The sequence below is a fragment of the Centruroides sculpturatus genome, unplaced genomic scaffold (assembly GCF_000671375.1).
Source record: "Centruroides sculpturatus isolate CEXI.00-Female unplaced genomic scaffold, Cexi_2.0 scaffold1000, whole genome shotgun sequence".
Taxonomy (NCBI): domain Eukaryota; kingdom Metazoa; phylum Arthropoda; class Arachnida; order Scorpiones; family Buthidae; genus Centruroides; species Centruroides sculpturatus.
The window spans coordinates 59,145-86,747 of NW_019385287.1; the positions used below are offsets into that span (position 1 = coordinate 59,145).

General features: G+C 29.0%; 1 protein-coding gene across 8 annotated transcripts in view; it reads left to right on the top strand.

The window, feature by feature from the left end:
• LOC111637205 (tensin-like) overlaps positions 1-27,603 on the top strand; it is a 142,407-nt gene that overhangs the window by 55,236 nt on the left and 59,568 nt on the right. For 7 of the 8 annotated variants that reach the window (XM_023382640.1, XM_023382644.1, XM_023382638.1 and 4 more), the window contains 6 exons: positions 1,181-1,242; positions 4,121-4,218; positions 15,592-15,642; positions 21,790-21,912; positions 22,027-22,091; positions 25,960-26,043. In XM_023382640.1, coding sequence (XP_023238408.1) covers positions 1,181-1,242; positions 4,121-4,218; positions 15,592-15,642; positions 21,790-21,912; positions 22,027-22,091; positions 25,960-26,043 — 483 coding nt within the window. Of the gene's footprint in view, positions 1-1,180; positions 1,243-4,120; positions 4,219-15,591; positions 15,643-16,395; positions 16,447-21,789; positions 21,913-22,026; positions 22,092-25,959; positions 26,044-27,603 lie in introns of all 8 variants that reach the window. The other variant, XM_023382639.1, reaches the window with a different exon arrangement.

Below are 27,603 nucleotides of genomic sequence, written 5' to 3' on the forward strand. Positions count from 1 at the left end.
TTTATCTGTTATAATTGCTCTGTCAAAATATAGTTTGTGTGTTGTGTTCTCAAGGATAATTTGTGGAATATACTTATAATATAGTGTTTTTGTGGTGGTTAGTAATTATTATTATTATTTTTTTATTCATTTCCTTAAAATATTCTGAGATTGAGAATATTGTATATGTTTCAAAATTTTAAACACACCATCCTTTACATATTTTATAAAAAAATATGTAAAGGATCTTTATCACTAAATTGATATGTTATATGATCATTTCTGCATTCTTTCTCATTATTTTAAATAGTTCTTTGTTATTTTTTGTCAAAGAACTATTTAAAATAGTTCTTTATCAAAAAGTATTTGCATATAAGATATCATCATATCATGTGTTTAAAGTTTCACTAACATTAATAAAATAATAACAAAATTGCTTTGATAAGTTGTAATAGTTATCTTATCAAATATCACATTAGAAATAATAAAGTTTTAATATGAAAAGCTAAAATTTATCATTTAATTAAGTTTAAAATGATTTCAAAAATTTTAAATTTTAGATTTAAAATATCTTAACAGTTTAAGATTCAAACATTTATTTATTTACTTATTTATTTAGAAAATATTAGAAAGGCAATACCATTTAGAAAATATGAACCACCTCCAAGCATTTTTCATAATACAAATCATAATTTAATATATTTTTCATAAAGGAGCCAACCTGTATACATTGTTAATTTATAAATTAGCATTGTTATTTACAAAGCTGAATAATTTCAAATAATATAATTATTGTATTTTTACACTTTTTTCCTATCTTCTTAGCTATCTTGTTTTACATGCCTATATATATCCTCTTTACAGGTGTCAGGTTTTTACATATTTTTACATGTTTTTTTTTTTTTTTACTGTTGTTGGGATTTTGTTAAATGGGAAGTGGAGATCAATAGCCTATTGGTACTTCTTACTTGTGATATAATAAATAAATAAATATAATTTGTTTTTTTTCTTTTTTATGGAAATTAAATATAAATATTTTTAGACTAATTACAGTTATTCAAATCTATTTAATTTAAATCCAAATTAAATATACCTTAAGAATATAAATAAATCATAAGTTTTATGTTTAATTATAATTAATAATGTACTGTAGTATAAATATTCTTTTAAGTTCTCTAGTTAATTTATTTTTTCAATTTAGGATTTATGAAAGACCAACAAGTTTTATAATGGATATCATGTATGTTACAGAAAGGATTATTGGTAAGAATAACATTGTTATAAACATTTAAAATAATAAATAAATAAATAAAATATGACAATATTTACATGATTTGTTGATTCAGAAGATTAATTTAATTATCTCTGATCATTTTAAAGGTTAAGCCTTTAAAATTAAGTTTAAAAAGAAAAAATTGAGTATTAAATTATTAAAATATCACTGTCTTTAGAGACATATGTATTATAAATTATATTATTAAAAATTTGCTAGATATAATGCATTACAGACAAGGAAAAATTTTTTAGAGACATAGTAATGACTAAAGATATTTAAAATTAATATCCCAATATACACAAAATATAGAATTTTAATACAAATGTTTAAACACTAAAAAACATACTATGATAAAATTTGCTTAATCTACACTTAATCTAAAATAATTTATTAGTAAATTAATTTATGTTCTAGGAGTCAAGTAACAAACTTTGTAATTTAGTACTGTTGAGAATTATTCTTCTCATTCTCATAATTACTTGATCTTGAATGTAGCATTTGAATGACTTCATTTTTGATTCAGTCTTTCTGAAGTATTTGTGATTACACGATAATTTTCTTTGAATTTTTGAGTATTTATTATTTATTATCCAATTGTTTTACTAGTTATAATCTAAAATTGTCTTATAGTTGTTTTCTGTATTATAGGAAACTCATACACTTAATTGCCAGAAATTGTCTTCAATTGTAAAAAATAATGATTTATTGATTTAGTGTTAGTCTTGACTTTTATCTTCTGTTTAATATATTAATTAATACCTTTCTTAAACATTGGTTTAAATCTTCATTATATGAACTTGGCAATAAAAAGTTTAAATACATGAAAGTTTTGATAGTTTTTATATATACAGGTAACCTTTCTAAAACATGGTACTTATACAATGCAACTTCAATAAAACATGGTTCACAAATTGTAGCAATCCTTGTGTAATGCTGTGTTTATACATGCAATTTTGATATGAGCGTTCATATGAAATCATCTGTTTATTTATTCAAAGACAGTTAGAAATTTGTTTAGCACCATATAATGAACTTCAAAAACAATTGCAACAAAGCACTCAGCAGACTCTCATTACTGGCTTCTTTCAAAACTAAACCAGAAGAAGAATCTAAAGAAGTTAATAATTATGCAATGTTCAAATGGTTTCAAGTAATAAAGACATCTGACAATTTGCAAATAAAGAGTATTGGTGAAATATTGTTTAATAAGATAGAGAAGATGGCTAAAATTTATTTTTTGTGTTCAATGAAAGATTCTTTATGTACAATTCTTTACTTTATGAATTTTAATAAGTTTATTTTTGTTGTGTAATTCATGTTTTCTTAAATGAAATTGTTGAAATTAATTTCTTAAATGAAATTGTTTTTTCCTGTAAGAAAAACAAAATTTATGTATCATGTTTACATGATAGATTCATTTTGGAACATAAGCACACTTTTTATATATAATGTGAGTCCCACATAATGCAATTTGTATATGACAATTTTGTGGAACCTAACTACAGCATTACATGAGGGTTAGTTGTATGTATATTTTTGAACTATTTTGAAAAATAAACAAACACCTTTCTCTATTCCAGCACAATTTTAATCGTTGAAAAACGTTTTAGATCGTTTTAACCGATCTTCTTCAGTTCAAAATTCGAACTATATAATGAACAAAGTATTTGAAAAAATACAAAAAATTTCACATCGCTTATTTACAACTTAATGCTAAAGCGCATGCGCATACCTTATAAAACGTATAGATTAAACCTAAATAATTAAAAATAACATCATCATATATAAAGCAATATTATAAAAACAATTAATAACGCCGCCTATGCAGTTGCAATAGTTAATCTACATTATCATAAAAGGACTTCCAGGCTGTTGATAAACTTTCAGCATCTCTGTGGTTGATGCACTGCGCGGTAGTATGCACCTTGTGTATCTCAACTTTTTCCAGGTGTTTCACCGCTTGTATTGATCTTGTAGGTTTAATAATCGCTGCCTGATCCCAATATACTTCAATTCCTTGTTGTTTTGCAAATGCTGCGAGGACCGTGCTATCAAGGCTCCTATTTACTGAGTATTTGTGCTCATCAATCCTTTTCTTCAGGTTCCGCATAGTTGCTCCTATATATAGTTAGTTGATAGATCCTGGCCGCACCGAAAGGCATAGCCAGCGAGGGAGAGGAAGGGAGGAAATAAGGGGGATTGAAGAAAGAGGGGGGAAGACAGGGAAGAGAAAGAGGAAGAATGTAGATTACAAGTGCGCCATTGCTGGGCGTCAATTNACAGAGTAAAAATTCTCTAAAAAGCAAAGTAAAGTAATTAGTGTATAAAAAGTTTAGAACTTTCTGTTCAGAAATAAAGAAATCTTTTCCTTACACATTAGACAGTGAATTGGAAAGTTCACAGAAAGTTTTAAATGAGAAGACAGTACTTAAAACCAATAAATAAACAACTTTTAATATCAAAAGGAGACATAAATGATAATTGATCTGTCCACCTGTTTTGCTTATTAGATCTTGACAAATTTATTGTTTCACCTGCAGTGGTAGTGGTAGTTTGAAAGGCAGTGGTATGAGTAAAATACTGTATTTTGTTGCAAAAAGAAATTCAATGGCAATTGATAATTTAAAATTTATTAACTCAAGTGCTTTTAAAATTTGGGGACCAAAAAACAGTGTGATATATCTGAATCTGTGATATAATGAGGCACAATAAAATGAGGGGTTACTGTACTTTATTTTTTAATGTATGAAATACATAGCATATATATTCTCTTTTCTATGAGTTCTGAAACTTTTTAGATATAAATAATATAAATATAAACATGTAAATTTTATTAGAATAAAATTAAAATTTTTATTATTTTAGCTATCACATTTCCAGAAATGGGTAGCAATGCTCTTTATAAAAGTAACTTAAAAGAAGTAGCACACATGTTGAAAACAAAGCATGGAACAAGATATATGGTAAGAGTTAACTTTTAAATATTATTTTGATAACTTAAACTTATCATAATATAATTTGTTTAGCAGTGGCATGCAGTCATTAGAAGCGGTGGAAGTGCCGCTTCCCTTGTATTTTATAAAAAATAAATACATATTAATTTTAATATGAAAATAATCGCACAATATTTTATTATAACCGCATTATATATCTTATTACAAGTTTCTATACTATACGTGAAAAAAAAGATAAGATTGCTATTGTATATTCAAATATGTGGCAGAGTGGAATCTCTGTATTGTCAGATTCCAAAAAGTCTGATTTGCGCATGCACTTTACAGAGCACCAACCTCACCTGGTTTAGCTGGTGGAAGCCTACGACCTTGAATCGATGCTACACATTCCAAAGCTTCCAATTCTATCAGGGACCGAATCTTGGCTGTTAGCCGCCCGCCTGCTAGATATTTGGCCGATTACGTGAATAACGAGTAAATTTATAACTTAACCCAACCGATAAGAATTTACTGGTATGTTTTTAGATAGTTCTGTATAGTTGATGGGAGTTAAAAAATCCATTAAAATATTTGATATATTTATTCCGTTCTCCGATTTTATAGTACTCACGGATTTCAATGTTAAACCAGTGATATTACGATTTCGTATATCCCATCTTTAAGGGGATGTAGAAAAAAACGTGTATAATTCTTGTATAATGTTAAAAAATTAATTGTTACTTTGGTAGCATCATTTACAACTAAATTTAACGAATGAGAGAGATGCACGAGGNCTTTACAGAGCACCAACCTCACCTGGTTTAGCTGGTGGAAGCCTACGACCTTGAATCGATGCTACACATTCCAAAGCTTCCAATTCTATCAGGGACCGAATCTTGGCTGTTAGCCGCCCGCCTGCTAGATATTTGGCCGATTACGTGAATAACGAGTAAATTTATAACTTAACCCAACCGATAAGAATTTACTGGTATGTTTTTAGATAGTTCTGTATAGTTGATAGGAGTTAAAAAATCCATTAAAATATTTGATATATTTATTCCGTTCTCCGATTTTATAGTACTCACGGATTTCAATGTTAAACCAGTGATATTACGATTTCGTATATCCCATCTTTAAGGGGATGTAGAAAAAAACGTGTATAATTCTTGTATAATGTTAAAAAATTAATTGTTACTTTGGTAGCATCATTTACAACTAAATTTAACGAATGAGAGAGATGCACGAGGTACAGAAAAAGCTCTAGAATTTATTTTCCTTAAATTTACGATTTATGTATCCGTTTGTCATAAAAATTTATCTTTCCACTTTTTCCTGAGACTACAAATATTCGAGTACAAAGTAACTGGTTTCGACTTATTTCTACTTAAGAAGTAGTTAAATAATTAAGTGATTAGGGAATTGGGGACACAAAACCCTGATGAAAGAGCCAAAATTTTACTTGAACAAAAACTTAACCGAACTAATCTCTAGCCAAGTACAGTGGAAGTGATTTCTTCGAAATATTAGATATAATAAAGACAGACATTTTTCCAGTTCGACGAGAGTGACCAAAAAGTTGTAAATTTTGGAAATTTCCGTGGACGACACCTGGTCCTAAAACGAATTAGTTATAAAACAAATGATGGACAATCTATTAAATTTAACATATTTAGACTTTTACAGCTATGGTGAGAAACATTTAAAATTTACAAGAACCCTCTCGCATCTTTTGACATTTGACATTGACCGGTATCGGCACCCTCGGGATTTTGCAGCCCGCGTGCATGTACACACCGCACACCTAGCAGGACCGTCTCTGATTCCACTCGTAGGGAGCTATTTGACTAAGTGGTTAAGATTTAAAGAGTAAAGAATATTTTATGTTATTTTCATGTACGTTTCATTACAAAGCTGTATTTAAAGCTATATTCTTTAAAAGTATATTCATACAATTGAAGAATGTTTTGTACCAGGTATGTATATCCACCACACATTTTATTTCACCGAGTAAGTTTTTATAATCTTATTTTTAATTTTAGCCCTTATATCGTGGCTAGCGATTCGGAATGTAATTGCGATATTGAANGATCCCCTAACGGTTAGAGGATCGTTACCTGATGGAATCTTCCGTTAGGGGATCGTTACCTGAAGAAGAACTGTAACGGTTCAAAAACGTTTGTAACGTAACTGTTGTACTGTTGTAGAGTGTGATGATACGCGCACCGGTGAAAGGTTTATAGATACGTGTTGGAATACATTAAACACTTTAAGACAGTATTTTTGGATAAATTTATTATTTTATTCCTTGTTTATTATTGAAACTTACGAACAAATACTCTTTAGGACATTAAACAATCAAAACATTTATAAATAGGAAGTAAAAGTTTGAAAATATATTATTTTTATTGTTAAAATATTACATTAATCTATGTAATATTTATAATCTATTCTTGTTCTATTCTTTTGATTTAGAACAGAAATAATGCAGTTAATAGATATTCAGTATTATATCTAAATAAATAGATGTTATATGTTTTTATCAAAGCAAGAATTGGCATTTAGAGGACAAAGGAAACCTATTGAAACTAATAACAGAGGTAATTATATTGAACTTGTTTATTTATTAAGTATGTCAGATAAATAATCTATTAAAAATACATTTAAAGAAAGAATTAACTGATTGCCCCTGGAAGTCGGCTTCTTACAGAAACATAGCTTCCCTATCATCAAATGTCACGGCACGCCGCTGTTGTTTAGGCATTGGTGTTTAAAGTAAAATTATTCATTCAACAATAGCAAATCTATAGTAAATACAGTTAATACTTTAGATTCTATAGTAATCCAGAATAAATTAAAATAGAATTTGTTACATAATATGATACTTAGCCTAATAGAGAATAATTTAAATTAGATTAGAGTTTACATATAGAAAACAAGGGGGTCATTTACACCACTGGCATGAGTGTACTTACCCCAATGATGAAAATTTTATGAGGTAAATATATCCTAGCTTGTTGTGACAAAGCACATACATGAAACATATTTGTATCTAACATTTTATAATATTCATCTAAATATAGTATCTTGAAATCACAAATATTGGATTTTAAATACAAAAATTACTGTACCTGCACCCTGTTAAAAGAATAGATCAAATTTATCTAGATTTTCAAATTGCTTTTGCAATCACAGAAGCAGCCATGTTGAAACCAACTAGAATACTATCAATACCTGTATTTATGAATTACAAATCAACGAGATACAAAAACACACTTTATTGACTTTTAGTAGTGAGTTTAATACATTAAAAACATTTTCAATCTATTCATAGGTTTTACCCAGTTAGAACCTACAGAAATGGAACAGACTAACAGTTCAAATACAAAATTAATTTGTACTTTGCTCTCTTTTAATTTTAGAATGTTAGTTTTATTAAAAGAGAGCAAAGTACAAATTACAAATGTGAAAGTTATAAATTTAAATGAATACAACATAAAATTAAATGTAAAAGTAAAAAATTTAATTACTAACATTTAAATTTGAAAATTTAATGCAAAAAAATTGTATATTGATGCTTTACACTACTTGATTACTGGAATCCTGTAACTGGAAGTTGGAACACCATTGAACCTGAAGCAGAACTCGTTGGAGTTTCTAAAACGTTTGTTCACTCAAGTAAACATTATACCTTACTGGAAACACAAAGGTTTTGAAAGGGTCAATATTGATGCTTGAGCCTTGCTTTCAGGTTCTGTGCAGTGGTTCCATTATGTTAACTTTTGATAAAAATTCCGGTCTTCCAGTGGGATGGACAAGACTCCCAGTTCAGTGGAACAATTTTTCTTTCTGTTTATCATTTCTGAGTATACTAAAAATTGTGAGACTATTTATAGACTACTTTTATGTTGGTATTCCTGTGAATTTTTTTGAGTATAAGAAAGTAATTTACCATGCATCTCTTTGTGGTATTCTGTTGTGAGAATGCATTTGTTGTCCAGTTATATACCATAATTAAATTTTGCATTGTTATTGTTTTTGTATCTCATTGTCTCATATCCAGTTTGCTCTAAGAATATTGAATAAGAAATTTTTTCTATATCAATGTATTGGTATCAGCTTAATTTTGATTGGCTGATCAGATATGAAAAGGTGCAGTTACTCCATAGTTATATTTATTCTACCTGACCATATACTTTCTATAAAAATATTTGTATAGTTTTCTTACACTGTACACTGTAGTGGTGTGTGGTGACATTTGATGATAGGGAAGCTGTGCCGGCTCTGGATAGAATCATTGGAAGTGTTATATGATATTTTGGTGTGTAGCATCCACAAGCTAAACAGTAAGAGGTTGGTGATCTGTAAAGTGCATGTGCGAATGCCTGTAATCTGGCTACTTCACACGATTCAAATATTTTTGCCATTGAAGCTATCCCGTATTCGACAATACAGTGCTTTCATTGAGAATATGCATATATAAATTTATATTCGAATATGCAATGGCAATTTTATCATTGTTTTCAACTGTAGTATNGCATTTTGTATGGAAACATGCAGTTTCTTAATACATATAATTGTAACAATCTTTAAATAAATTAGGAATTTTAATTTATCCTAATTTTAGAATGTTAAAAATATTCAAAATTATGAACTATTTTCACAATATAATAAATACATTTTTAATTGCTTATTCTATAATAACAATAATAATTATAACCCTATAATAATATATATTGTTATTAATTGTTATTATATATATTGTTATTATGTAATTAAAAACTTTATTTATAATTAATGATAGTAAATATAATGACAAACATAATTATTAATAAAATAAAATTTCATAACAAACTTAAAAATCTGTCTTTATAATTATTTTTATTAATTTATTTATTGTATTTTTTCTTCTTCTTTTACTTTCACAAATCAAATTAAGAAAAATAAAGATTATTTTAACTTTATTAATTATGTAAAATTTACATATTTTATATATCTATTTTTGCCTAGAAGAGTATAAAATTTTCCATGAACTTACTACATATTTTTATAAAATTTTCCATGAACTTACTACATATTTTTATAAAATTTTCTACTCAAAACCATTAAATGATATTTAAACAGGAAAACATTGACAGTTAACTTTATTATTAAAACAATAATTAGCAATAAAGTATTTAATTCTTCAGTTACTTTCTTTTGATTACAGTCGACCCCCATATAACACAGTAGATACATTCCGCTTTATAAGAATTTCATGTTGTAGGAATCCTTAAATACATGAGCCTGTAAGATATGCATGTGGTGAGTTATAAGAGTCTACATTTAATCTTAGGATACATTACCTCCCCTAGGCACATTCCCCTAATGCTCCTTAACAATGTATATTGTATAATTTTATTTTTACATATTAGTAAATCTGTTGTAAGATATGCATGTGGTGAGTGTATTTCCAACTAGAGGAAAAGCAAACAATACAACTAGATAATCTTTCTTCACCCATGTTTATTTTCTGTATCAGGATTCTTTTATATTCCGACACTCCTCGTTTGGTGTTTTGTAGACAATTTTGGCAGTTAATAAAAATCTTGTGACAATACTATTCACCATGGTACAAAAAAAAGGGAACTATAACTAAATACTTAAAGCTACTTATACTAAATGGGAGGAAGAAAATATAAGCAATAGGATAGCTGGATATTTGATAGAAAAAGAATGGGTACCCAAAGTATTGACAATCTTGGATTGATGGTGGTGATATCAGACTTATCAACTCTTGGAGAAATAGTTGATTGGTTAACTCTATCTGACTCTCAGAATAAGCTCCCAAATATTCTCTTCTCGGGATATGCTTCTATCTCCTCTCGATTATTAGCTTCGGCTTATTGTCTCCTTCCTTCTTCTGTCGATAACAGAGCAAACGGAAGGCCTTAAAAAAAAACCCTTCCCCCCAAACGCCAAACAAAAAATGAAGTCTTGTTCGACCCCTTAGTCCTCAGGCTACTGCCTTTTCTTTGTCTTGAAAATAGGTCACCATTATCTTACCAGGAAAGGATTAGGGAAGAAGTTTCTGGAAGGAGATAGACAAAGAAACTAACAAAAAAAAAAAAGAAACGAAGGAAATACTAATAATAAAATATACAAAATAAGGCGTACGGCCACACTGTTTTTAATTTTTCATATTATTTCAAAGAGAAATTTTTCAATTTAGCTTCATAATTAGAGGTTTTTTCACTTCTATTACTAATTGTATTAAACATTTTGTTCATGTTTGTTACCTATATAATTCAAAATGTTATTGAGAATACGAGAACATTTTGAAAAATTTCATGTAAAATATAAAAACTGATTTGTAAGTATATTTAGATGATGATAATTTAATATTTCAAAGTTTGTCATTAATTAAATTAATGTCATTACTAATGATGGAAATATGGCAGTATCTCATGTTTTTTATTTGAACAAATTTATTTCAATTAATTGAATTATGTGATCAGTTGAATGAAAAATTCTCTTATTAAATTTGATTGTAATACTAATTGCATAATAAGTCACTTAATATGTTTCATTGGTAAAATTCTCTTAATGATGAATTAGTAAGCAATNATGTCATTACTAATGATGGAAATATGGCAGTATCTCATGTTTTTTATTTGAAAAAATTTATTTCAATTAATTGAATTATGTGATCAGTTGAATGAAAAATTCTCTTATTAAATTTGATTGTAATACTAATTGCATAATAAGTCACTTAATATGTTTCATTGGTAAAATTCTCTTAATGATGAATTAGTAAGCAATAATTATTTACAGATTTATTAACTGTTATTTACAGGGGTTACTGTGAAACTTTTTCAATACAAGAAAACCATTCGTGATGAATTAAAGTGTTTTTTCTTTTTTTATAATAAACTTTATATGACACATTATGCATAAACAAATTTCATTAATCTCCCTTAATCTAAATGAGACAAACCCTCTTTCTAATAGTAACAAAGGAACTTTCTAGAGAAGCACTTCGTGCAATGATTTACTATGGTTTTTGTGATAGTGTGGTAGTTTATTATGTGATGTGATGTTGCCAGCGAAGGAAACATACGAACAAAAGGAAAGGCACATGACAACTTCTTAGGTTACACAATCCTTTCTTTATTCACAATGAATGGGTTAGATTCTAAAGAATTCCAACTGTTCTTGTAAAACTTTACAAAATTTGAAGTGCATCATGTTGAGATTTTTTTTTTTGTTGGGTTTTCATACAATTCAGGAATATAACTTTCCCACAGAATAGTCATGTAACCAGTGGCGTAGCGTGGGTGTCAGCCACCCGGGGCAGAGGAAAATTTTGCCCCCTCTTATTTAGGTATCTCAATTTAAAAGACTAAAATTCAGTTTTGTCACAGAATAAGTAATGAAAAATTCCGTGCTAGTGTTGCCACCTTATTAAAATCGCTGACCCGGACGGCAGGTGATGTTTGTTCGAATAGAAGTTCCTGATGCATGTGTATGTCATTTTGCAATGTGAAGAATAATGTGCAATGTATGCTGGTTCTAAATCAGTTACAGTTAGCAACTAGGAAGACTTGGATAGGAGTAATGCAAGTGACCTAGCTGTATTGGATGTGGTAGGTGTACGAATAAATTGTACAAGCAAAAAGAAAATGGTCAACAGGTTTCACACGATATCCCTGGACGGCGAGTCGATTCCCGGACTATCCGGATGGATGGTAACACTATTCCATGCTCATTTCAATCAGTCTGAGTTGTAGGTGGATAAAATATGAAATAAATGGTTCAAATTCTTACAAGATATTATTATTATTTATTGTGAAATTTTGCTGTCCCCTAAAACGTAATTTTGCAGCCCCCTAAAAAGTGCTGCCCAGGGTGGGCCGCCCCTGCGCCCCCACTATGCTACGCTACTGCATGTAACAATTTTCTTAGCCTAACAGCATATGTAAATCTTACTTAACTAACTCTTAAACTACCTTAAAATTAACTTAACCTAAAGAGAGAAATAGGGATATGAAAGCGAGGAATGAGGAAGAATGGAAGTCTACAGTCACCCGGGATTTGTTCTTTTGTCTGCACCGATATACTCTTTGGGTAGGAGTTCTTTTGGAGGTTATTGTACTTGCCATCTCGTTGATTTTTTTGCTGACCACAGGGTTTTCGATTTTCGAATTCTCTTCCCAATTCAATGCCTAAGTACAATCCTTCTTCTCGTACCAAACTATGCAATCTTCTCTGAGGTTCAAAAAACGTTTTCGAGCCTTGTATTAGTACAGATCTCCTTTCGTACCTCCTTTCTTAATGGTCTTTGTCCTCATGATCCTGTTGTCTAGATTTCCCTTCGACCTTCTTAACAATGTCTCTAACCCCTTCAGTCTCCAGTCCAAAAACTGACCAACTCGTTGGTTATTTTTCACCTGGTCATCCTACCTCCTATTGTTCTCCTCCTGTTCGTGGAATGGCTAATCCTATTCAAAAGCAATAACGGTCCAGAAAGTTCCAGGAACAGATAGAACAAGGAATGAAAAGGCAGAGAGCAATAAAAAATATCATATTTGCTGTTTTTTCAGTAGCACTGATCTGGCAAAAACAATTAAGTTTGATGAATAGAAGAAAGTAACGGCTAATTGATACAGTACAGGTTGTCTAACTAGAATTCTGGAGTAACTGAAAATCTGANAGCTAAAGTATTGTTGTAAGATCAGTATTGTTGTAAGATCAGTATTTTTAAATTATATTTTAAATAGTTTTAAGTTTTTTTTTAGTCCTTGTTTAAGCTCATTTTGTTGCTTAATTTATGGACATGTTACACACCTATGATTGAGTCAGAAGACCTTTATAATGTAGACATATTAATTATCTTTATTGATGCAAATGGAGCATATAAATTTAATTGTAGTGTCATATGTGTGGTATGCATTTCAAGGAAGATTAAATTTCACTCCCCTGTTCAGCTAATAATGACAGATATAAAATACTAAGGTATGTTAATGTGATAGTTTGTTATGTGATATGATGTTGCCCACAAAGAAAACGTACAAACAAAAGGAAAGGCACATGACAACTTCTAAGGTTACACAATCCTTTCTTTATTCACGACGACTTCTAAGGCACACGATAACTTCTAAAGTTACACAATCCTTTCTTTATTCATGACAAATGGGTTAGGTTCTAAAGAATTTCAACTGTTCTTGTAAAACTTTACAAAATTCGAGGTGCGTCACATCAGGATTTTTTTCTTTGTTGGGTTTTCATACAATTTAGGAATATAACTTTCTCATAGAATGTAACAATTTTCTTAGCCTAACTGAATACGTAAAATCTTACTTAACCCTTCGGTCTCCAGTTCAAAAACTGACCAACTCGTCAATCGTTTTTCACCCAGTCACCCTACTTCCTATTGTTCTCCTCCTGTTTGTGGAATGGCTAATACTACCTAAAGGCAATAACGGTCATCCCAGAAAGTTCCAGGAATGGATAGAAGAAAAAAATAGAGGAAATCACCGAAATAGGATAGAATTATGACTATATAAATATACAAGTTTTGATATGTACAAATACACTGCATATATATATATATATATATGGCCGACTGCCACAATAGACTGAATGACAAAAGCTGTTATAAATAATTGAAATTGGTTTTTGGGGAAGATGCTCCATCCTTTTCTATTGTTTTCAGATGGTACAAAAAATTTCATAGGTGTCATATTTCCTTCCAAGATGAACCATGTGAAGGGCAAGTGCAAACAGCAGTGACTCCTAAAAATGTAATAGCTGTCCAATGTATGATTTCAGAAGACCAAAGTTGTACATATGAAATGATACAAGAGAGACTACAGATTGGAGCCTTTGCAGCTATAGACATTCTGCATAAGTAGTTACAGTTAAAAAAGTAGTGTCTTGATGAGTTAACAGATTTCCAAAAGTCAGAGCATGTCAGAATCTCTAAGAAAATTCTGGAAATGTTGAACCAAAGTGGAAACCAGATTATTTCCAAGATTGTCACAGGTGATGAGACATACATACCATTTTATGACTGTCTCACATGTCAAGAAAGTTAGGTATGGATCCATAAAGATGATCCAATTCCAACAACTATGAAAAGGCAGAGAGCAATAAAAAATATCATATTTGCTGTTTTTTCAGTAGCACTGATCTGGCAAAAACAATTAAGTTTGATGAATAGAAGAAAGTAATGGCTAATTGATACAGTACAGGTTGTCTAACTAGAATTCTGGAGTAACTGAAAATCTGAGGTCAAATTTTGCATCATGATAATCCTTCATCACACACTGCCAAGAAGGCTAGTGATTTCCTTCAAGCCAACAATATAAGAATCATTCAACATCCACCATATTCACCAGAAATGGCATTGTGTGAATTCTGGCTATTTTTAATTTTAAAAAACATTTGAGGAGTTGAAAATTTTACACAGCGGATGAAATTGAAGCTTCCTTAACAGAGTATTTTGATAGCATTCCAGAAAATGAGTGATGTTGTGCTTTTGATCTTTGGAAGGAGCAACTACATAAGTGCATTTTGGCCAGAGGAAAGTACTTTGAATATAAATAAAAAATATTTTGTTTTAGGCCTTATAGTGTTCCTGTATTGCAAAACTTTCGGAGTCACCCTTGTATTTACCCTTGTATTTATAAATTCCCACTGTTGTCTATCTATCTGTCTTTTCTTAATTTCGAGAACAGAGTTAGATAGATGAAAGATGAACCTATATATGGAAACCTTAGGGACAGAATGCCCCATTTTTCCTATATATAAACTTCCAATGCAAACTGGAAGTCATGTTATTTCAATTCAAAAATTTTCCCCTGAAAGGAGTTAGATAATAGATGATGGACACAACTCAATTGCTAAAGGAAAAGTATGATGTACAGGGCAGGCCAATACAAATTTGATGTGGAGAGCATATATTTTAAATTAAATGAATTAAAAATATGATTAAAAATTGCAGCCCTGAATTGTGACAATGACACAATAAGTAATTGCATTAGCAATTAAGCATTTGTTGTTGTTTAAAAATTATTATTTTGTGTAGAATTAATTACACTTGATGCTTAATTAAATTTGTTTCAACTGAAAATATTTTGTAAAATGCTGAATTATTAGAGATGTAAGTTAATTAATTTAAATTAGATATAAATTTAACGTTAACATCTAAATCTTTTTAAAATATTCAAATACCTTAGTATTTCCAGCAAAAAAGTATTTAATAAAAAAACCATTGTATTTTTTATTAAATACTTCATTGCTGGAAATACTAAGGTGTTTGATTATTTTAAGTATTTATATTCCAGTAAGTTATTTTTTATTTTATTTTAAATCTTTTTATGCATTTCTAATATTAAATTATAATTTTCAATTTTTATCATTTAGGTATTTAATTTATCGGAAAGAAGACATGATTTAATTAAACTTAATCCTCAGGTATCATATATTTTTATTTTGTTTTTTCATAAATATAAAATTGTAGTTTTATTGTAAAATAATAAAATTAGTTGTTCTCATTATTCATTTTATTACATGTTGAATATTAATTAATAATAGACGATGATTAGCATTTAATTGATGACAAACAAACAAAACATGATATTTATATTATTGACAAAGAAACTTTGTGGAAATAATTAAACAAAATGTTTAATTCCAAATGATCTGCCAGATTGTATTGGACTATATTATAGCTATATTTAATAATTAGACAGGACAAATTACAAAACAGTGTCTGTCATTTCTCAAACATGCTGATGGCTGAAATATTAAATCTATGTAATGCTACAGTTTCCACCCTTACTATACCATGCATCTTTGTGTGAGAAGCCTGGGGTTAGATAATAAACTCTAAATCTTTTTGATTGGTGACAGATTGGTGAGATCTGCTGTCACTGGATGGCTTAAAATAATTTTGTCTCAAGATTGTTAGATCTTAAGGACTGTTTTTCCTGACACCAGTTAGGATAGTAAAAGTTTATGTCCTAACTCGCAATATAGATTAAATCTAAGCATTTCTAAAAACTAAGAGGGTATTAATTCTGATACAAATGGAGAATCACAAAGTCATGGGTAACTGAATAAGTGTCGAGTTTATAGAAGTCAAATAAAATTCTTATTATAACCAAACAATATATTTAATGATAATTANCTAATATTAAATTATAATTTTCAATTTTTATCATTTAGGTATTTAATTTATCGGAAAGAAGACATGATTTAATTAAACTTAATCCTCAGGTATCATATATTTTTATTTTGTTTTTTCATAAATATAAAATTGTAGTTTTATTGTAAAATAATAAAATTAGTTGTTCTCATTATTCATTTTATTACATGTTGAATATTAATTAATAATAGACGATGATTAGCATTTAATTGATGACAAACAAACAAAACATGATATTTATATTATTGACAAAGAAACTTTGTGGAAATAATTAAACAAAATGTTTAATTCCAAATGATCTGCCAGATTGTATTGGACTATATTATAGCTATATTTAATAATTAGACAGGACAAATTACAAAACAGTGTCTGTCATTTCTCAAACATGCTGATGGCTGAAATATTAAATCTATGTAATGCTACAGTTTCCACCCTTACTATACCATGCATCTTTGTGTGAGAAGCCTGGGGTTAGATAATAAACTCTAAATCTTTTTGATTGGTGACAGATTGGTGAGATCTGCTGTCACTGGATGGCTTAAAATAATTTTGTCTCAAGATTGTTAGATCTTAAGGACTGTTTTTCCTGACACCAGTTAGGATAGTAAAAGTTTATGTCCTAACTCGCAATATAGATTAAATCTAAGCATTTCTAAAAACTAAGAGGGTATTAATTCTGATACAAATGGAGAATCACAAAGTCATGGGTAACTGAATAAGTGTCGAGTTTATAGAAGTCAAATAAAATTCTTATTATAACCAAACAATATATTTAATGATAATTAAACAAAAGATGAAAATACAAAAATTAACATGACAACATTGGATTATCTATCTATAATTCTATATCTAGTGAGAGAGAGTTTACATTGATCTATCTATAAAATACCTCATAAATAATCTTCTTGAAATAACATTTGGACAAGTATTCGTTATGGCAGGCTGTCTATATTCTTTTGGGAATGTTTGTCTCTGATATGTCTATTGACTTGAGCGATCCGTGCACATATGGCGGTGATTATTTGGAAGAGAGGCAGATGATATATGGCACATAGACCAAAATATTTTGGAGATTGATGATGACTGCACTTCTTATGTGTCTCCTGTGTATGGAGAGGTCCACACAAAAATGGCAATTTCAACCCTTTTATTTGAAAATTCTCTCCAATCAGGGTCAGTATTTTGACCATCTGACAGGATGGCTAGATGAGTCATGCAGGCCAGAAGTCTTGTCATTTGTGATGATAACATTTCGCTCAGGAAGTGGATGACAAAAAAGGAAGTTCTTTTCCCTTGTTCACATCAAATTTTTATCATCAAAAAGTGGGAAACTTGTCACTTTTAACAACAAAATATTATACTGAGAATTAATTTTAAAAAATAATTCTATTCGTACATTCGAATTCTCACATCTGCATTCACAAAGGTACACAAACTAGGAAAGCAAATACAACCAGTGATGACAAGGCAATTCTTCAATGTTTGGCATTAAAAAAATCCTTAACAAATTTGTTACAAAAAAACCTCAATGCCTATGAACAAATGATAATCAGTTTGGAAATCCTAATAAAATATCTCTGTAATTTATCTATCCTTGAAGAACCATACTTCACTGTACATAAGGCTGGAATCTTGCTTCTGCAAGTTATGTAATTTCTTCTTTAACAACATACAGGGCATGAGCAAACACCATGCTAGTATTCTTGAATGAACTGACATGTCATTCTTCATTATTCCAATTTGGGAACATAACATATTTACAAATAAGAAGTGCGCCAATAGGCAGCACAAACTTGGGGACCTTATGTGAACTTGTGATACATCAACTAGAAATGTGAACATTATCATCATTCTAAGACCATATTCTGTTATACTTCAGATACATGAATGTTGTTGTTATCATTTGAAGATGAAAATTAAACCACAATGGGGTTTTTATTAAAATGCATTAAGAACTGCTAACTTAATGCATTTTACCCCTGATTGGAGAGAATTTTCAAATAAAAGGGTTGAAATTGCCATTTTTGTGTGGACCTCTCCATACACAGGAGACACATAAGAAGTGCAGTCATCATCAATCTCCAAAATATTTTGGTCTATGTGCCATATATCATCTGCCTCTCTTCCAAATAATCACCGCCATATGTGCACGGATCGCTCAAGTCAATAGACATACCAGAGACAAACATTCCCAAAAGAATATAGACAGCCTGCCATAACGAATACTTGTCCAAATGTTATTTCAAGAAGATTATTTATGAGGTATTTTATAGATAGATCAATGTAAACTCTCTCTCGCTAGATATAGAATTATAGATAGATAATCCAATGTTGTCATGTTAATTTTTGTATTTTCATCTTTTGTTTAATTATCATTAAATATATTGTTTGGTTATAATAAGAATTTTATTTGACTTCTATAAACTCGACACTTATTCAGTTACCCATGACTTTGTGATTCTCCATTCGTATCAGAATTAATACTATGTGCTCAACCTATGTGTGGAACAGAAAAGCTGTGAAACAGTTCACTTTCTGAACATTCTTATAAGATGATAAAATGGAAAAATTCTTACCAGTGTGTTCTGTAAACACACTGGTAAGAACACACAAGCCATATTATACACAAGCCATATTTTCATACCTACAGAATCACACAACTCTTTTTCCTTCAAATTAACAATTTCAGAGCTTTAATCAAAATAACCTTCATGCATTCATCCAACACAATTGACTGGGAGAAAAAACTCAACTACATCAATACACACAGATATGATGCAAAGATCATAGAAGGCTTAATACACCAACTATAATCTTCAAATTACAGCACAGGAACCATATTAAGCCTTTCAAAATGGTTAAATACATCAAGCAACTTTAGTCATACATAAGGAAATACAGAGCAAATAACTGTAGAATAGCTTATAAAAGAAGCCCTATGATCTAATCATTACTCAAGAATGNAAAGTATATGGAAAAATAAAAATCAAGTTTAAGTCATTTTATTCGACTTTACGTCTGTCCGCCACAAATATTGAAGTCGTAATATCACTAGAAAAATGTTTAAAGTACATAAAATCATATTAAAATATATACATTTACAAGTATGTACTGTATTTATAGTACATGCATTCATAAATTAAGATTACAATTTTCTGTACTATATTAAAAACTAAAATTTATTTGTTTGTAAGCTTAAAATAGATCCTCCATATTAAGCCTTTCAAAATGGTTAAATACATCAAGCAACTTTAGTCATACATAAGGAAATAGCCAGAGCAAATAACTGTAGAATAGCTTATAAAAGAAGCCCTATGATCTAATCATTACTCAAGAATGCTAAAGATCCAAAAAATCCTTAACATCTCTTTGAAGTCCACACCATCCTAGTATTGGGTAATAGAGTTGGTAGTGAGTTGGAATACATAGAAGCAGTGGCATGCTTCTTGAATATTTGTTTAAAAGAACATGAAGAATCCACTAAAAAGGACATTGCCACAAAGCTTTAGCAGTACAGGAACCTCACTTAATGAGCATAATTTGTTTCAGAATCTTACTCCTGATGCAAAACACTCATTAAGCAAAACAATTTTTTTCATATAAATTAATGTAAAATATGATAATGCATCCCATACTGAAAAAATATTCAAATATTTTATGTATAATGTTTATTCAAAGAAAATTACACAATATACATTGTTAAAAAGTGTGAATTATCATCATCTTTTCTTCTAGCATGGAATGAACCAACCTGGAATGCGAATTCGATTTGCAGAAAACAAAAAAAATCGCAGATAATATGTCTGATGAAGACGCCAAATGATATGCCAAATTTTTGGGCTATGTAAAAGCTATAATTAGATGTTAGAAATTAATTAATTTGACTAGAGGTAGACAGTTATGCTGCCATCTCATATTAAATTTAATAATAAATAATTAATTTTTAATTTAGACATTTTTAAAAATTTAATTTGGAATTTGTCATCAAATTTAGTATGAGTTGGCGTGTTTAATATATAATTGTCTATGATTGTTGATGTTTATATGTTATTTTTGTTCGACTTTTCTTGATGAAGGCCAATTAATGAGTGGCTGAAAACGTTTGAATGTTGAATTTGGATGTTTTGCTGGAAATTTGATGTTTAGGTGTGAATTCATTTTTAAACTTTATTTTTTTGAGCTCTAGGAAATTTCTTTAAATAAATAAATGTGCATTGTATATTATAATATACACAATATGTATTGTACATTGAATTAGTTTGATGTGCTTCCTTTGAAAATATTTACTATGTACCACACTAAAATATTTTTTATTAGTGTTTGGTTGTTCCTTCATATTTTATTATAATATTGAATATTATGCCAAATGATTGCCAGATTAAATTGGGCTTCTTTATCATTATTATTTTAAATTAAATTCTAAATAATTTGATACTAGAGGTAGGTGCTAGGTGCCATCTCTTATTAAATTTAATAGTTAGAATTAAATCAATATTTAAACCCACAACTCCCACTTACTATGCGGATGTGTTTCCAGCTATGCTATTACCCAATATTTAAACATTGGGCTTCAGGATGCTTAACTGTTGTGTATTTCATTGTATTTAAAAGATCTTATTTATGACAGAACATCCTAGATATATACTGTCTTTTAATTTGATATTTTTTAATTTATGCTTAACTATGTTTGCTTAACAAATAAACTACAATAGATCAATAAAATATTTATACAGTTTTATGTATAAAATCATTTTAAAATAGTTCTTTAAATAGCAGAAAGAGCTGTTGAAGTTAATGTGGATATAGGGAAAATGTGAAGAGTAATATAGTCATATAAATAATCATTCTTAACAATATAATAATAATTATTATTATTAATATTATTAATTATAACAAATTAATTGGATTTTCTGTTTTTATAAAGTTATGAAATTTATAAAAGTCTAAATGAATTGTTTAATTAGAGTTATTAAAACCTATTATAGAACAATTTTATTGAGAGATTAATATTTTTTCTTATGCTTTTGAAATTTTTGTTTTGGAATTGAGATTTAATTGTTATATATTTTATGTGTTAGAATTATAAGTTAAGCAGAAGTATTGAACAAATTGATTACTGAAAAGTTATATATAAAATCACTAGAAATCATTAAAAATTATTAAACTCTAGAATTTAAAATATCTCTAATTTTTTGTTCTCTTAATATTTAATTAGTAAAATAAATAAATAAATGAAGTTTAATGAAATTACTTTGATTGCAATAAACAAATTCTTAGTGATTCATTCATAAATATGTTTCTCTTATTTTAGTAAAACTTTTCTAAATATAAAATTTACTTTTTCTTTGCTATTCTATAAATAATATAATATATGTATTTTTCTGGGAAAATAAATTACTTTAAAATTATTACAGGTTTTAGATTTTGGATGGCCACAATATCTAGCACCCCCTTTAGAAAGACTATGTAGTATTTGTAAATCTCTTGATTCTTGGCTTTCTCAAGATCCCCAACACATTGCTGTTTTACACTCTAAGGTATGGATTACAATTTTATTTATGAAATTTTGTTAAATAATTAAAAATTCAAATATTATAATTGACTTAAAATAAATAATTTTAAAGAAACATCCTTTTATATATTACAAATAGGGCGATAAAGGAAGAACAGGAATAGTAATAGCAGCCTACATGCATTATAGTAATATCTGTGCAAGGTACTAAACTATAAATATTTACGTTTTAAATTACATGCAATTTATACACTTTAATAACTTTTTGTTATTATAAAAGAGAAATAATTATAATAATAAACTTATGTCTAGAATAGTTGTGTTTTCATTTTTTGATAACTTCAATATTTAAAAAATTTGAAATGAAAAATGTTCTCATATTAAGTAAGTCACATATCAGGAACTTCTGCAAGACTTGCTACCATTTTATAAGCATTGAGAAGACAATACACTATAAAGTTTGATCCTTACATGAAGAAAGCTTAGTGACAAAACTTGGCTAAAGGGTCTGTAAGAGAGACAGATCAGGTTTGATCTGGCTCTCTGTTCAAATCAAAAAGAAACAATTCCTAGAATTGCTATGTAGTACATGTGAGCAATTAACATATTTGTGGACCTTGCTGCAAAAAAAGAGGTGGAAGACTTCTTTGCTCCTAAACAGCCATTTTTCTTTGAGTTGGGCATTTAAAAGCTGGTTGAATGCTGATCCTAGGTCATTGAGGAATACTATCCTGATTAATGTTTTGTATTATCTTTAAATAAAATTCTTTTTTTCTTCATCCTAATTTTTGCAATGACAACTCCTAAACACATAGAAACACTTTTATGTATTATTTCCAGCACTGATGTTTAATAAATCTTAGATAAACAGAAGAAAACAAACGTTTAAGAGTGCTTTAGTGGCCCTCTCAAGTTACAGAAATCTTTTTTACACCTTTAATGAGCTAGTATGTTTGATAAAAGAATTTTTTATCAGCAAACTTTTTGCATAAATTTGAATGAACTTAAACATTCAAAATACAGGCATACCTCGACTTACGTCGTTTTTTGACTTAAGTCATTTTCCTGGAACCAATTACCAACGTAAGGCGAGGTATACCTGTATATAGCATTCTACACTTTGATGACATTGTATAAATTAAAATTAAAAATTTTTTAAACATATTTCAAAAATTTACAAATTAAAATGTATTTCAAAATTAAAGATTACAATGTATTTTTTAAGGGATAAACATAACATCCAATCTAAGGATCCAAGTATTTTGTTGTGGTAGGAGAGATCCATAGAATCAATTAGCCATAGATATTGACATAGATAGACTAGTACATAGATATTGTTCATCATGCAAGTTGATCACATTGTTTAACTTGGAGAATCAATTCACTATATATATATATAACTGTTCCAGTATTCTAAGCTTTCAGTACATTTGAGTGTAAAAAGATAATCCAAAAGCACTTTGCCTGCATATGAAAAATCAGTATTGTCCAAGATATTGCCCTTACTTACTGCCATGTATTGTTTATTTTCTTGCCTAGGTTTCTAATGATAGAGTCAATATAATAATAGTTGTGATTCTCTTTAATTGGGCTACAATTTTAAAATTACAGACCTATAAATTCCCACTGGCATATGTCTGTTTGTCTATCTCTGTCCTTTCTTACTCTCAAGAATGGAGTTAGATAGATGAAAGTTGAGACCAGATATGGAAAGCTTAGGATCCAAAGGCCCTGATTAACTATATACAAATTTCNATTAATTTTATGGAAGAAAATCTTTCAAACAGCCGTAGTCCGTAAACTTTACACGTGTCGGGTTGTGATTGGAAGGATTCGTAAGAAAGCGGATTCCTAGAGAATGGAACATATCTCTATCTTATAGGGGGGTCGACTGTATATACAAATTTCTGGAAGCTATGTTATTTCAGTTCAAAAATTTTCTTCAGAACAAAGTTAGATAGATGATTAGCATGACTCACTTGTTAATTAACAGGAAAAGGCAAGACACTGTTAAAATCAAAAGCATTGTGCATCAAGATCTAAAACTTTCAGTCCATCATTATAATATATATATGTCACAATAAATAATTGCTCATTAGTTTTATGTTTTAACACTAATCAGTAAGGAGTATTCCTGGTATGTTGTGTGAATAATTTATCTATCAGGCATCTCATTGCACATAGGTGCCTCGTATAACATACTTAATTCGTTCCAGGTGCACTCCATTAAGTGAAAAGTCTGTTATACGAAACGCATTTTCCCATAGAAATATGTGTTAAAACATATAATTCATTCCTCAGCATAAAATAACCATACTGTACCATAAAAAAAATAAAAATGGAGCTGTCACCAATTATGCCAGGTAGTCATATGTTGTGAAGAGGAGGTGGAGAAACACTTTCTTCTCACATTCATACAGATACAGACTTTTTACACATTGCAACAGGTCTCTTTTTATTGTTAATTATTTTTAATTTTTTTTTTTAATTTTTTTAATTTTTAAAATTATTATAATTTTTATTATTAATTGGAGTCATTTCAGGAGAGGCTACCAGAGCTTGCAGGGTCAGCTCCTCTTGTTCCATCCTTTGTTTTTTGGCAGCTTCTTGAAAAACATGTCCACGGTGGTCTGTTTCTCTCTCTTCTTCAACACCTGTCGGAAATGATGGGCAAGGGTGTCATTGTAGAGATCATTGATCCTGTTGGCCTCAGCTCTGTTTGGATAATGAGTGTTGGTAAACTCCTGAACCTCGCCCCATTTGACAAGGAAGTTTTTGTCAACTTTCACTCCTTCTGATGATTTCTTGCTTTGTTTCAATTGAAATCACCTTTGTTTTTTTAGAAGCTATGATTTGCACAACACTTGAATAAATGTAAATACTCTGCACTGAAGTAATGTATGTAATAAACAAGGGAGCAAGCCGAATCCCAACGGGAGTTCTGTACTTCAGATATACTAATAACATATTCTAATAATACTAATATATTATAAAAATAGCAGATTGTCATTGGCAATGGCAAAAGAGTGGAAACATCATTTGCACTTGTTTGCAGCCAGTCCGTTGCTTGAGTCACGTAACTGCCAAACGGAAAGTCCGTTGTTCACAGCGTCCGTTATTCAAGGCGTACATTATACGAGGCACCACTGCATATTATACATTGTAGGGTGTCTGTTTTGTTGGGTTTATTGGAATTAGCTTTGCACTTCACTTGAGTAATGGAATTTTCTGTATCCTGTGTTTGTTTTTTAATGCTATTTTGATCGAAGTTAGTTCAAATAAATATCTAAAAACATTTTTCCATTACTTCAACTATAGGTTTACTTCAAGTTAGGCTGATCACATATAATGTTTGAATGAGACAGTACTGGCTTTTTTTGCTCTGTCCTGGTGTCTTGTTGTTTTAATAAAATTTTCATTTTTGTTCCATTTTTTTAAAATCAAAGAATTTAGCTTTTTAGTTTTTACATTAAACATATATGTATATTGTATTTTGATTTTGTGATTTGTTAGAAAATATTTATTCTGCATTGATAAGGGTCATAAATTTGGATACTACTGAGGAACAAATGACATGAAATGTGACAATTTGATCAATGGGTGCTAATCTGTATATATAAAATTGAATTCAATTTTTTTTTTGTCTGTCTGCTTGTCAAGTATCACATGAGAATAACTGAAGTGCTCTCTATGAAACTGAACTTATCAAAATTGCTTTATGAATTGCTTATATTGGTAATACTGTACTTCATTTTCACATGAAAAATTCAAGGGAAATGAAGTATTATCAATATAAGCAATTTTGTAGTTTAGTTGGTCACTCTTGGTGAGAATTTTAAAATCACAACAAAAGACATTCTTATACTCACAATTTAATAGTATAATTTTTAATAAAAACAACTAGGCTCCAGTGAAAATGTCAAATACATATTAAATTACTGCTGCAAATGAACAATTAGATTAAACACTACTTATACTAACTATGCAAAAGTACAGTATGTTAAGAATGGTATCTTATAAATATATTTAAGCATTAATCCATATAAGGAAATAATGATAAATTTATTTTTAGTGCGGATCAAGCATTGGATAGGTTTGCAATGAAAAGGTTTTATGATGACAAATTATCTAGAGCAATGCATCCTTCACAAAAAAGGTAATTTTTACATTATGATCTTTTATTTTAATTTTATAAAAAATTGTTTAAAATATTTGTTATTACTTAAAGTGGTAAAATCATGTATTAATTATGTCAATTCTTTGGTTGAAGTAAAAAAGTAAAGTTTGGCATTTTAAAGATTTGATAAGAGATAAAACAAATTTAAATTGATTAAGAAAAGCTTTAATTTTTTAAGATAAGCCTACATATCCTAAAACTTTGGCTATGCATCATGGTTTATACAATGTTATATTCATAAAATTCATCATGTTCAGTATATGCACAAGGGTCTAACACATGAAAAACCTAAGTATCATAATGAACTATGTGAAAATTTTATAAAAACTCCTAAATAAGCAACATAAAAAAGAAGTCACATCAAACTAATATAGATCAAATCAAAACAGTTGAAAATATACAAATATTCCAATATTTGAAATACTTTCAGTCCCAATCATTTCAGATAAAGGATTTTCAATTTATAATATATTCTATCTCTGAATAAAAATTGGTATACAATAAATGCTTTTAATTTTAAAAAAAAATGTTTATTATATATTACATTATTTAAAACAAGTTATATTGATTCTATAAATTCATTAATATTCTATATATGTGATAAAATCTGAAAAAGGTACCTAAGTTGGAAAATAAATTTTTACTTAAAAAATGTAAAAAATATACAATATTGAAGACATATACAAAAAATATTGCACTCTTCTTTAACATCCTTTCACAATCACTGGAATACTGTTTATGTTCTAGTAATTCCAGTGGAATACACATTGGTGGAGTCGACTTTCCCTTATAGGCTCTTTCCAGTCTATATTTATGTAAATTGGTTTAAGATAGATTTTTTTTTACATTTTTTACATATATTTCATCTTGGATTTTTAGCATTTTTTTTCTTTACAATGTCAATTTTTATTTTATTGAGTTTATCTTATTTTATAGATTAAGTGAGTATATAAAAGGACCTTTACAGTTTAAAATGTTGCCAGACATTATTCTAGATACATTTGGTGTTGAAATCTAAAAAAACAACTATTTTATCCTTGTTTAAATCACACTTTTTTTACTCTACAGCAAAATTTACTTCTCTGACTTAAGATACCTTTTCATAGATTGCATCATATATATTCAGATGCAAAGTGAAAGCAGTGGAATAACAGATGCAATTCTGTATTCTATTTAGTCCATGATACCATATTTCGCTGAAAATAAGACCTAACTGGAAAAATAAGTTCTAGCATGATTTTTCAGGATGCTCATAATATAAGCTCTACTCCTAAAATAAGCCCTAGTTAAGATCATCAGCTAGATGATCATATTTAATATGTTTGTTGCAACCCACAACAGATGTATTGAATTATAGAATAATAATATTAACATATAATTAAATATAAATAAATATTATTATTGAAATTACATATAAGAGGTAAATTCTTATATGTATTATTATTGACATTATTACTTAATTATAATTTATATTACCATTTATTTTAATTATTTGTAAATACCCATGTGAATGCCTTTGGACAAGATATCCCCTGAAAA